The 14,066-nt window shown below is 38.5% G+C and overlaps 2 protein-coding genes across 15 annotated transcripts in view; both read right to left on the reverse strand.

The window, feature by feature from the left end:
- The window catches only part of SCFD1 (sec1 family domain containing 1), a 113,224-nt gene extending 107,596 nt beyond the window's left edge, over positions 1 to 5,628 (reverse strand). For 5 of the 7 annotated variants that reach the window (XM_086363771.1, XM_086363767.1, XM_086363770.1 and 2 more), the window contains exon 1: positions 5,562 to 5,628. Coding sequence is in view for 5 of the 7 variants with exons in the window: in XM_086363767.1 (XP_086219893.1) it covers positions 5,562 to 5,619 (58 nt within the window). In the remaining 2 variants the exon portion in view is untranslated. Of the gene's footprint in view, positions 1 to 5,338 lie in introns of all 7 variants that reach the window. The other 2 variants (XM_086363769.1, XM_086363768.1) reach the window with 1 other exon arrangement.
- A 1,260-nt stretch (positions 5,629 to 6,888) lies between these two features.
- The window catches only part of G2E3 (G2/M-phase specific E3 ubiquitin protein ligase), a 76,987-nt gene continuing 69,809 nt past the window's right edge, over positions 6,889 to 14,066 (reverse strand). For all 8 annotated transcript variants that reach the window (XM_086363762.1, XM_086363761.1, XM_086363760.1 and 5 more), the window contains one exon: positions 6,889 to 12,630. In XM_086363762.1, the coding sequence (XP_086219888.1) occupies positions 12,380 to 12,630 (251 nt within the window). In that variant the 3' untranslated portion in view covers positions 6,889 to 12,379. The remainder of the gene's footprint in view (positions 12,631 to 14,066) is intronic.

Here is a 14,066-nt window from a genome sequence, read left to right on the forward strand (position 1 = left end):
GGTCAAAGAAGCTGAAGTAGAATGATTCTATGAAGACCTACAAGATCTTCTAAAAATACCATCAAAAAGAGATGTCCTTTTCATCACAGGGGTTTGGAATGCAAAAGTAGGAAGTCAAGAGATATCTGGAGTAACAGGCAAGTTTGGCCTTGGAGTACAAAATGAAGCAGGACAAAGGCAAAAAGTTTTGTCAAGAGAACACATTGGTCACAGAAAACACCCTCTTCCAACAACCCAAGAGACGACTCTACATACGGACATCACAAGATGTCAATACCAAAACCAGACTGAATTATATTCTTTGCAGCCAAAGAGGAGAAGCTCTATACTGTAAGCAAAAACAAGACCTGGAGCTGTCTGTAGCTCAGATTAGGAGCACCTTAACGCAAAATTCAGGCTTAAACTGAAGAATGTAAGGAAAACCAGTAGGCCATTCAGGTATGATCTAAATCAAATCCTTTATGATTACAGAGTGAGGTGACAAATAGATTTAAAGGATTTGATCAGATAGAGAGCCTGAAGAACTATGGAATGAGGTTTGTAACACTGTACAGAAAACAATGACCAAAACCATACCCAAGAAAATGAAATGGAAGAAGTCAAAGTGGTTGTCTGTGGAGGCCTTAGAAATAGTCTAGAAAGAAGAAGGCAAAAGGCAGGGGAGAAAGAAAAAGATGCACTCAACTGAATGCAGAGTTTCAGAGAAGAGCAAGGAGATTAAGAAGGCCTTCTTAAAAGAACAGTGCAAAGAAGTAGAGGAAAACAACAAAATGGGAAAAACTTAAGATCTCTTCAAGAGAACTGAAGATATCAGCGAACATTTCATGCAAAGATGGGCATAATAAAGGACAGAAACTGTAAGGGCCTAAAGAAGCAGAAGAGATGGCAAGAACACACAGAAGAACTATACAAAAAAGATCTTTATGACCCAGATAGCCACGATGGTGTGGTCACTCACTGAGAGCCAGACATCCTGAAATGTGAAGTCAAGTGGGACTTAGGAAGGATTACTATGAACAAAGCTAGTGGAGGTGATGGAATTCCAACTGAGCTATTTCAAATCCTAAAAGATGGTATCAAAGTGCTGCACTCAATATGTCAGCAAATTTGGAAAACTCAGCAGTGGCCACAGGACTGGAAAAGGTCAGTTTTCATTCTAATCCCAAAGAATGCCAATGCCAAAGAATGTTCAAACTACTGCACAACTGCACTCATTTCACATGCTAGCAAGGTCATGCTCCAAATCCTTCAAGCTAGGTTTCAACAGCATGTGAAATGAGAACTTTCAGATGTACAAGCTGGATTTAGAAAAGGCAGAGGAACCACAGATCAAATTGCCAACATCCATTGGATCACAGAAAAAGCAGAATTCCAGAAAAACATTTACTTCTGCTTCATGGACTATGCTAAAGCCTTTGACTGTGTGGATCACAACATACTGTAGAAAATTCTTAGAGAGATGGGAGTGCCCTGAAAACCTGTACGCAGGTCAAAAAGCAACAGCTAAAAAGGGACATGGAACAATGGACTGGTTCCAACTGCGAAAGGACTACATCAAGGCTGTATATTGTTACCCTGCTTATTTAACTTATATGCAGAGTACATCATGCGAAATGCTGGGCTAGATGAAGCTCAAGCTGGAATCAAGGTTGTCAGGAGAAATATCAATAACCTCAGATAAGCAGATGACACCACACTAATGGTAGAAAGCGAAGAGGAACTAAAGAGCCTCTTGATGATGGTGATAGAGGAGAGTGGAAAAGCCGGCTTAAAACTCAACATTCAAAAAACTAAGATCATGGTATCCAGTCCCACTTCATGGCAAACAAAAGGGGAAAGAGTGGAAGCAGTGACAGATTTTCTTTTCTTGGGCTCCAAAATCACTAAGGATGGTGACTGCAGCCATGAAATTCAAAGATGCTTGCTCCTTGGAAGGAAAGATATTGACAAATCTAGATAGCTTATTCGGAGAAGGCAAAGGCACCCCACTCCAGTACTCCTGCCTGGAAAATTGCATGGATGGAGGAGACTGGTGGGCTGCAGTCCATAGGGTCGCTGAGGGTCGGACACGACTGAGCGACTTCACTTTCACTTTTCACCTTCATGCACTGGAGAAGGAAATGGCAACCCACTCCAGTGTTCTTGCCTGGAGAATCCCAGGGACAGAGGAGCCTGGTGGGCTGCCGTCTTGGGGTCGCACAGAGTCGGACACGACTGAAGTGACTTAGCAGCAGGAGCAGCAGCAGCAGATAGTGTATTAAAAAGCAGAGATACCTCTTTGCTGACAAAGATCCATCTAGTCAAAGCTATGGTTTTTCCACTAGTCATGTACAGATATGAGAGCTGTACCATAAAGAAGGCTGAGTGATGAAGAACTGATGCTTTTGAATTGTGGTGCTGGAGAAGACTCTTCAGAGTCCCTTGGACAGCAAGGAGACGAAACCAGTCAATCCTAAAGGAAATCCACGCTGAATATTCACTGGAAAGACTGATGCTGAAGCTGAAGCTCCAATACTCTGGCCACCTGATGCGAAGAACCAACTAACTGGAAAAGACCCTGATGCTGGGAAAGATTGAGGTGGTTGGACAGCACCACCAACTCAATGGACATGAGCTTGAGCAAACTCCAGGGATAGTGAAGGCCAGGGAAGTCTGGTTCCAACTGGTTTGCAACCACAGGGTTGCAAAGAGTCGGACATGGCTTAGCAACTGAACAACAATACTTTCATATGAAACTGAGATTGCCAAATATTCAAGGGAGGGTAGCTTATTAAATTTTTAAACGACTGGGAACCCTAAAATCTACCTGGTTGATTTTTAAAAAGCATTTGAATCAGGTTTTAATAAAAGAGAATAATCTACAACATAAACACCTACCAGAGGAATTTATAATACTCAAATCACCTGAGTAGCAATTTACACCATCTTCACCCACTAGAAAAACTTCTACTAAATGCTTATTTCTGGAGGCAGGTAAAATAATAGAGGAGATTGCACTTCAGTGATAAATATATTTATATGTACAGAGATACAGACATGATTTTTTGGTAAAATGCTTGTACTTAATATCCAGACAATAATACACATTGCCAATAATTTGGACCTACTTCAGAAGCTCACAGGTGTTATATTTCACCTTCGTAACAAGAGGACCACTAGGAAGATTCACAGCCTGGGTTACATATGAGTTTCAGGTGCATGGTGTTCTCCAGAAGAAGGCCTCCACTAATGCAAAGAAGCCCTAGTCAGCAGATATTCCCACATTTGCCTTCTTACCTCCATCTTCGTGAATTTCCCCAATTGTAAGCCTTGGCTAACTTGTTAACAGGGATTCCGACACCATGGATTTGTTAATAAAGTAAACGGTCTATGCTCAAGAACATATAAGAATGTATTTTGGGCTTCCCTGGTGGCAAAGAATCTGCCTACCAATGCAGAAAATGTGGGTTTGATCCCTGAGTTGGGAAGATTCCCTGAAGGAGGAAACGGCAACCCATTCCAGTATTCTTGCCTGGGAAATCCCGTGGACAGAGGAGCCTGGTGGGCTACAGTACGTGGGGGTCACAGAAGAGTCAGACACACCTTAGCGACTATAACAATAACAATTTTACTTTCATTAGAGGAATTCTCTAAAGGCTTAAATTCATCGCTTTTAACTGAAATGACCAAACATACTATCTGCAGTCCTAGACTTCACTAATACAGTTTCATCCTTACCTGGAACGCATTCTTCATTCACTATACATTCAACTACACTTACTATTCACTCAACAAATGTTTAGTGAGTGTTTACCATCTGCCAGACATTGCACCAGCTGTTGGCACTAAACAAAACATTCAGTCAAAATTACTTCTCATTAAGCAGCTTTCATTCTAGTTGGGGGGAGAAAGCAAGTAAAACGTGAGATTACGATAAATGCTATGGAGAAAAACAGAGACCACAGGTAGAAGAGATGGTTGTGGTGTAGTTTAGTCAGAAGAGGCCTCCTGAGAAGCAACATCTGAGGAAAATCCCAAAGGAGGTGAGGAAGTGAGCCATGCAGATCTCTCTGAAGGTAATATTCCAGAAAAAGGAAAGGCTCTGAAGTGCATTCTGGTGTGCTCAAGGAAAGGAGAGAGTAATAGCAAGTGAGTCAGAAAGTTGAGTGGAAAGCAGATCATATAGAGCTTTGTAGACCACCTTTGGCTTTTATCATGATGGAAATGAGAAGCTGCTAGAGTTGTTGCTGCTGTTTAATCACCAAGTCATGTTTGACTCTCTTGCGACCCTATGGACTGTAGCCCGCCAGGCTCCTCTGTCCATGGGGCTTCCCAGGCAAGAATACTGGAGTGGGTTGTTATTTCTTTCTGCAGGGGATCTTGCCCACCCAGGGATTGAACTGGGCAGGTGGATTCTTCACCTCTGAGCCACCTGGGAAGCCCCAGGCTGCAAGAGGATTTTGAGCAAGTATGTGACATGATCACTCCTGGTAATGTGGGGAAAAAAATGAAGGTGAACAGGAATGTAAGAGCTCATTATGCAGTGTCAGTAGCAGATTGAAATCTATTACTGTTTCTTTGAATTTCAAAGGAAAGAATCAAGTACAGCCAAAATCCTTTCTGTAGACCATATTAATTGTAACCAGTTGTATTCCTACTCAGATTTATATGCAGAAGAACTTAACTACGAGAGACACAACTTTCAACTTGAAAATTCTTGATGGCTTATTTGTTAGCTCCTCAGAATTGATAGTTTGCCAACTATCAAGACAATTAGCGAACAGGTATAAACTATTAGTTTGTATCTAGCAGGTGTAAACCAAGTTGTCAACAAAGTTTCAAAAAAAAAAATGACAAAACTAACAGTATCTAAGGTGGAAAAAAAAGTGCAGAAGCAGTATGTATTTTTTTTACTCATACTTTCACGGTATAAATGGGAACTATATAAGCATGTTCTATTAAACATGAAATTGATAACGCATTGTTTAAAAACACTGGTCTACCAAGTAATAGGAAAGGTATTCATTCTTTTTGCCATTCTTACATCCCATTCCAGCGTGCTAAGGGCGGAAATCATTATCACTAGGCATCTCTCTTCAGATTAGTTCATAGGAGAGAAATGGCAGAATGGAATCTGCTCTGGAAAGAATATCTAAATTTTGTAATTGTAGTGGAAGTGCCGAAAGAGTAAACTCTCAACATTTAAATGAGAGAGAACCGAACCACGCACAGAAACAAACGCGAAGACCTCATAGATGGCAACAGAGGGCGGGAAATGCCAGCTGCCAGATCTTGTCGCCACGGCTTTCTGAGACCCAGCAGGAGAGACACAAGAGCAGGACCGTAGCAACCCACTCACCCCTAAAGCACTTTCTCCAGCACCACATCAGAGGGCCGACTTATCAAGCTAATGGAATCTCTTTCCTAAAAACTCAAAAGGGGAGGGGCTTTCGATGCCCCGAGAACTGGATTAAACTCTGAGGTCCGTTTTCGAGCTGCACGCCACGCGACCGAGGCCGATAAGCAGAGGAAGATGTCCTCATGGCAAGCACAAAACCGCAGAGAAGGGAGTAAGTTGGTACCTGTTTGTCTCTCTCGGATACTAGCTGCTGCGGCGCCCGCCATCTTGGCTCCCACCATCCACTGCCTGGCTGGCGAGCCTAGCCTGACGATGACGTGGCCGGTACGACCGCCCCGGAAGCAAAGACCAAATGGGAGGGACCACAAAGGGCCGGCCCCGCCTCCTCCAAAGTGACTGCCCCCCCCCCCCCCCCACCCCGACCCCGGTCCCCCGGCCCGCCCCATGCCCTCAACTCTCTCCACTGAACTTGGAGACCCAATAGGAGAATGACGCTTTTGAATACCTGATACTGTTTACAGCGGCCAGACAGGAGGGATTTTTAACCTATCAAGGCCCAATTTCTGAAAGTGTAGCTGCTTTAAATTGCGCTGATACAGCGTGTTGTAGCGCTAAAAACCTAATTAAATGCAGGACTGTTAGTTTGGTCGTCTACAGATATCTTATGTTGTTTGGCTCAGTCGTGTTCGACTCTTTTGCGTCCGCTAGGCTCCTCTGTTCATGGGATTCTCCGGAGATTACTGGACTGGGTTGTCATTTCTTCCTCCAGGGGGAGGAATTTCTTCCTCCATTCCCCAACCAGGATCGAACCCGCGTCTCCGAATCTTCTGCTTTACATGCGGTTTCTTTACAGTTGAGCCATCTGGGAAGCCCCTTCAGATCTCTTGAGGTAATAATCTAGGGGCTTAAGAATCACAGGACTGAAGTAAATGAAGTTCATGGAACAAAACTGGCACTCACATGCTAGCTGCCTTACCTTTACCCAGTGCAGCTGGAGAGGTGTCCCATTTGCTTTTATCTGGGAGACAGGTGGCTTTGAAGCATTGCTCTAATCAGGCAGATTTCTTAATCTCATGTTAGGAAAAATAGTCTAGCTGAGTGGGGTTGTTTTGCCATCATAGACACAGGAGTCAGGAAAGTGCAAATTGGAAATTTGTATTTTCCTCCTTTTTGTAAATGCAAAATCACAAAAAAGTTCTTTGGTGTGGTGGTGGGGGGGGGGCGTTAGTGGATAATGCAGGTGTCTTGACATACACTTAAAACCATGTGATGACAAAATACATCCAATATTGCTTTCTAACAATCCATATTTTTTAACTGGATGTTAAAAATGGACACAACCCATTTCTCATACCGTCAACAGCGTTCACTTTTGATATTGCATTAGTTATTGAATGTTTATTCTGAAGCTGTGCCAAATTCTGATATGAAATTACAGACCCTGTGCCTCAAAAACTGGTTTGAAAACTTCCTGAATTTGAGAAATTAAGCTACCCCAACAATTATATAAAGAGCATTTTAAAAAATGCTTTAAAAAAAACAAAAAACCATCCTATTTCACAACAATTTTTATTAAACTCAAGTGATCTCATTCTTAATGCCATTAGGGAATGCCCTAGATTCAAACCTTACATTCTTTTTCCTTGCATAGTTTTTTTTCAGCTTAATTAAGGACAGAATTGGCAAGATCATTGAAATGTACATTGAGACGATCTGATATAAATATGTATACACTGTGAAAGAATTCCTCTCATCTAGTTAATTACGACATCTATCACCTCATATATTTTTATTTTTCGGTGAAACCTTTTGAGTTCTCTTTTAGCAAATTCCAATTATACAATTCAGTTATCCACTGTAGCCACCTTGTTATAAATGACAAGCCACTATGGAGAACAGTGTGGAGATTCCTCAAAAAACTGGAAATAGAACTGCCATCCGACCCAACAATCCCACTACTGGGCATATACACACGCAGGAAACCAGAATTGAAAGAGACACATGTACCCCAATGTTCACTGCAGCACTGTTTACAATAGCTAGGACATGGAAGCAACCCATATGTCCATTGGCAGACAAACGGATAAGGAAGTTGTAGTATATATACACAATGGAATACTACTTAGCTATAAAAAGTAACATACTTGAGTCAGTTCTAATGAGGTGGATGAAACTGGAGCCTATTATAGAGAGTGAAGTCAGGAAAAGAAACACCAATACTGTATATTAACGCATATATATGGAATTTAGAAAGATGGTAATGATGACCCTACATGCAAGACAGCAAAAGAAACACAGATACTTTTGGACTCTGTGGGTGCAGGCAAGGGTGGGACGATTTGAGAATAGCATTGAAACATGTATATTATCATATGTAAAACAGATGACCAGTGCAAGTTCGATGCATCAAGCAGGGCACTCAAAGTCAGTGCTCTGGGACTACCCAGAGGGATAGGGTGGGTAGGGAGGTGGGAGGGGGATTCAGGATGGGGGGACACATGTACACCCGTGGCTGATTCATGTCAATATATAGCAAAAACCATCACAATATTGTACAGTAATTATACTCCAACTAAAGTAAATTAAAAAAAAAAGTGTGTACCAGGTTGGTAAAGGAGACTGGTTAAAGATTATGAACCTACATTGTTTAAGAACCGCATTATGGTTTTCACTACGAAATTAACTGTGATATTTACTCTCTATTCAGTGTTACCACTAATTAGGATCACCAGTGAAGAAGGTATGTTGTAATTTAACAGAAATGACAGTTACTGCCCTATGGGAAAGTTCTACTTAATTTTTTGTCTTTATGGAATATAAAATAAACAGGCTTCCCTTCAATATGAGAGCCCAATCTTGATCAATTGGGCACTTCTACTTTCAATGCAAATCTATCATCTAACTACTTCAGCTCCAGCATATACCTCCCCAAATAGAGTCATATTGATATAAAACACTCAGACCTGTTTAACATTTATGTACAGTATATACATTTGAAATTATAAAAAGTGTCCTAACCAAGGAAATAGTCCTGAGACACCTTGGGACACATTTTTCAGCACAAGATGTTACAGTGAATGGAAGGATTTCATGCCTTAGTGAAGGAGCATGTCCCCATGTTGGCCAGGTGGCACTAGTGGTAAGGAATCTGCCTGCCAAAGCAGGAGATTAAGAGACTCAGGTTCGATTCCTGGGTCAGGAAGATCCCCTGGAGAAGGAAATGGCAACCAACTTCAGTATTCTTGTCTGGGAAACTCCATGGACAGAGGAGCTTGGCGGGCTACAGACCCTGGGGTTGCAAAGAGTTGGACACGAGTGAGTAACACACAAAACCAAGGAGTGCACAGAGTGTGGAGCATGTATAGAAAAGTATGTCCCAGAACCTGCCCAGTGGTCCAGTGGTTAAGACTTCACCTTCCAATACAGGGCTCCATCCCTGGTCAGGGAGCTAAGATCCCACATGCCTCATGGCCAAAAAATCAAAACATAAAACAGAAGCAATTCTGTAACACAGTCAATAAACACTTAAAAAAATCCCACAGAAGAGTGGCAATAAACAAATACTTCGTATAAGGCTAAGACTGAGTAAGGTATTCTGTTACTGGAAAAAAAGAATTAAACTATGGGCTGTTACGAGTGTTAATTAACCTAATATGTTTTAGTCTTTTAACTGACTCTGCCTATCCAGATTTTTTACTTAAATAATATATTTATTCTGCAAACTATTATTTTACATTAAGGAATAGATAATTTTAACACAGAATATCTCACACCGTCTCATTCAAGAGAGGTTCCTAAATGTTAGCCAACAGCTGCTAGCAGGATCTACCAAATGTGGAGAGGAAAGGATCTTGTTATTTACCCAGTACTGTCAGAATCTTAACCTTGTTAAATCCTAACAAGTTACTTAATTTAGTTTATGTAAGAGCTTCACATTTAGTAGCATAAACATATTTATTTACAAAACTTCATTATATGTGTCATGTTTTTGGTTGTCTCTGAAGCCTTAAAAAAAGGGAAATTAGGCTGACATAAACTAGCACATAACATAATACCTGGCATACAGTAGATACTGGAGTATGTTTGGCAATTTGAAGGTAAAAGTCAACATGAGAACTTGAAAATGGGATCTCTTCAAGGCAATTCAAATTTTCCTAAACTGTGAGTAATACATATTCAAGAAATCCATCAATACGTTTTTATGTTTTACACTGGATCACTGAGAGCATAAAACCTAGATCAACAGCTTATTGTAAAAGTGACAACAAAGCATGTGATAATCACTATATATATATATGACAAATTTATAAAAAGGATCTTGTTCTAATAATTTTCTTATAATGACTGAATGTAAAAGCCCAAGTCACTTGCCTTTTACAGTTTTAAAAGGCTTATCTTAAAAAAACCTTACCTATGACACTCTACTGTGCATTCAGTATTGAGTAAAAAAGTTTCAACAGCTTCCATATAATTAGGAGAAAAAAATTACAAGCCTGAAATGATGTAGAAGCCAAAGTGAATTCTCAGGTTAGTAATCAAACGTAAGCTTTTTACTTGACCCAAACAAATAATGTCTAATTTATAATATGGAAATTAAATATTACAGAGTATAAAGAAAGGAGCTAATTTCTGAAGAGATATTTTAAGGTATCTTTACCCTAAATAACCCTAAATAATAGTAAAATGACTATGTACAAGAATAGTAGAGAACTGTATAAAATGCCTTCAGATGAAGTTCCCACACCAAAAAATTTTTAATTGTTTAAAAAAAAAATGAATAGAAAACTAAACTAAGACCATTAACAGCAGATAGGTAAGAGGAGAATTTATGGTTTTTCTTGATATTGAGAGTAACAGAGAACAAGCTTGAACATACATGGCATTTAGACAATTGAAATACTTAAGAAATACATATTCACATTTATAAAGGTTTATAGCATAATTACTTTTGAAAAATCAAAGTCAATAAAAACTGTATTGGCTATAACAATAGAAAAAAAAACAATACCAACCATGTGACACAGTAACACTGCAGAAAATAAATAACCAACAGGTTTCTCTGACATATTTTCAAAGATTAATCTAAGACCATACTGATGAACATCCTTAAAACCAGAAAATATTTTCTAATATGAATATTTATACCTCCCTTTAAAACATGAATATCCCAAATTATTATTTAAACACCTTATCCCTAAGGCCCTGTCTACACATAAAAGGAACTGAAATACTGTTTTTAATCATAGCCAACACAAGCACACTGCCCCCTATCAGCAGCCCCCACCTCAAAAGCATGTGAGCGTTTAACAGCTTTAATTATGACTGTAATTAAATGAATTCAAACTACAAATAACCAGAAAATAGCTTGAATTAGGTTTTCTGGTTTGTATTGATTTAACGGCTTTTAAAATTTTATAAAAACTAGGTAGGTTAACAAATAAAATGTCCAGTTTATCAACACATTTGGAATAAAACCTGTATGGTGAGTTTAAACTTCTTTTTGGATAACTGATCCTTTAATTACTTTTGATAATTTAATAGAATTCAATACAAGACAAAAAAATGCCTTAATGTTTTAAAACCTTCAAGTTAAAGTTTCACTTTTAGTAAATGTAACAAAACAAATTATACTAGGACTATATTTTATATTACCAGTATCACACCAATCCTGTCATTTGTCTTTAAAAATATCAGTAATTTACAGATGTGTCTCAGAGAGGATGAGAAAATGATGACTGATACCTGCTTTGCATAGCTAGAAAAAAATGTGCTTAAAAACAAGCAATTTATCTCTCATACGATTTACTTTGGTGAAAAACCCGTTTATATTATATAACAGATTAGGAACATTAGATTTTTCCAATTTCTTCTTTTGTAAAAGTACAGATATGGTGGTAAAATTGTCAGATTATGTATCTTCAAATTGTTATTGCATAATCTTTTTATTTCTAGGTATTTGGCTTTTAGAAGAAAATAAAGTTAAAAAAGAAAGGAAATGTAAGAGTTTATATTAATAAAAGGATATACAGGGACAGTTATTTCTGCATGGTGAGATTAGCATGGGTTTTTCATTCTTTGTAGTTCTTTTTACATATTTCTACACTGTTTATATATACAGGTATCTTTCAAAAGTAAAGAAAATAGCTGTATAATGTAATGGTTCCAGCTTACCTATCAAACAACCATACTGATAATAAATAACTGTTAAATAGCCAAACCTACCAAAAGGCAATCCACAGAGATCATTCTATTCAGATAACTTAAACTGTGGATCATATACACTGTGGTTTAATACCACACATGGGATACAAAGAAAAACAAAATCTTATGATTAAAGCCAAGGCTTTAAAGAAGACACTTGAGAGATTTTCAACTACACTTTAACTCACCTCAGAAGTGTTTTAAGACTATGGAATGTCCATAGATATTTGAGCATTTGTGCAATTCTGCTTTCTTATATAATAAATCTCTTAAGGCATAATCTAACAGCAGTGTGGATCTATTTTAATATAACTCAATGATCTAAAAACATTTTTTAACAACTAATTTAGTGCCATCCTAGAAGAGGATACATATAACACATACTCCAAAATATATGCCTTTGATTTATAAAAAAAAAAAAAAATCACTCATTTCCTACTTAATGCTTTAAAATAAGTAATAATTTGAAAATTGCATAATTAAACCAGAAAAATCATTGTGGCATCCTATAGCTAATCCTAATTTACATAAAGTGAGCACAAGTTTTCTGCTTATATACAGCATATATTATACTTGAAGAAAGACTGTACAGCCATTCTAAAAGTATTTATATTGAGGTTTAGAAAGCATGTATATCAAGAAAAATAGAAAAATATTAATTTTCACTGGTACACCTTAACAAAAAATCCTTTTTAGCGTAGGTGGCCAAAACAATCCTTTATGTTCATATTATAAATTTTACTGGGCCAAGTTTGCACAAGTGATGACGGAAAGATTTCTGAAACAAAAGTACCAACAGCAGCTTTTAAAGAAGCATCCCTTTGTTCAAAACAGGTAATGTCAAATGAAGTGAGAATTTTCTTCTTTTTCTAATCTTAGAGTGTTTTTTATGGCGAAGTCCATACTTTCTTGAAATTCTTTATATGTACTGGTGATAGGAAGAGCTAAACAGTTATCACACTTGTTTCCTACAGGAAAATCCATATGAAGGCACTCAATTGAAGGATTGGGTTTAAATCCAGCAGGTGGAATGGACTTGCAACCAGTAGCAAAAATAAGAATGTCTTCCATTGTTACTGTAGATTTACCATCTGAAAAGAATACCACAAAGAGAGAAAAAGAAAATACAAATAAATCCACATTATATATTGCTACCATCATAGACTCTTCCCCAACTAGACATGTTGAAAGGCAGAGACTCCCACATTAACAGTAAATGCATAAGACGCAAACTAAAGTACTAAGTCTCTTGAGAGTCCCTTGGACTGCAAGGACATCCAACCAGTCCATTCTGAAGGAGATCAGCCCTGGGATTTCTTTGGAAGGAATGATGTTAAAGCTGAAACTCCAGTACTTTGGCCACCTCATGCGAAGAGTTGACTCATTGGAAAAGACTCTGATGCTGGGAGGGATTGGGGGCAGGAGGAGAAGGGGACGACAGAGGATGAGATGGCTGGATGGCATCACTGACTCAATGGATGTGAGTCTGAGTGAACTCCGGGAGTTGGTGATGGACAGGGAGGCCTGGCGTGCTGTGATTCATGGGGTCGCAAAGAGTCGGACACGACTGAGCAACTGAACTGAACTGAACTGAAAGTACTAAGTCAAGTCTAGTAATAGGAAAATGGTATATTAAATACATGTTTATTTGAATCTCAAACAAAGTAGGACTCATAAAATCATTTGGTTGACCTGCTGCTGCTGCTGCTGCTGCTGCTGCTAAGTCGCTTCAGTTGTGTCCGACTCTGTGCGACCCCATAGACAGCAGCCCACCAGGCTCCCCCGTCCCTGGGATTCTCCAGGCAAGAACACTGGAGTGGGTCGCCATTTCCTTCTCCAATGCATGAAAGTGAAAAGTCAAAGTGAAGTTGATCAGTCGTGTCCGACTCTTAGCAACCCCATGGACCGCAGCCTACCAGGCTCCTCCATCCTTACTCATCATATATTTGAATGACTTCCTTAAAATAAAATTATACAGTCCAAGAGGTTCAGTAGGTTTTAAAACATAATCTTTGGGGGATATATACAATTTTAAACCACTCCTAGATGTTTGTTATTTGATAAACTATTTCAAAAAGGCAAAGAGGAAAACTTAGATGGTATAAAACATCCCAACAAGCTAGTTAAAAAATTCTCAACTAAAAGTTAAGCTTTTTTTACACCATATTAAACAGAATGAATTTACACTGCTAATGCTCACCGATAAATATCATTACCATATTCTGACCAATTCATTTTTGGAATAATTCAATTTGACTTAAAAATTTGAAAAGATGAAGTAGATGACTAGCTTTGAAGCAGATGACTCTCCTATGCTGTGGCAATCACCCATATATTTAAAGTTTTCTAAGAAGAATGACTCTCATCTCAAATTAATGAGACAGAAACAAGTGAAAAATAAACTTTATAATCTTTCCTTATCACTTTAAACTGTCATAACTTGGTTTTAAACAAGTTTTGTAAATAAGTATTGTAGTTATCAGATGAAAGTCTTACTATGAAAAGCAAAACTCAAAGAAATAAATAT

This window comes from Bos grunniens, chromosome 21 (assembly GCF_055505025.1).
Source record: "Bos grunniens cultivar Pamir isolate PY7600 chromosome 21, Bosgru_T2T1.0, whole genome shotgun sequence".
Classification (NCBI taxonomy): Eukaryota; Metazoa; Chordata; class Mammalia; order Artiodactyla; family Bovidae; genus Bos; species Bos grunniens.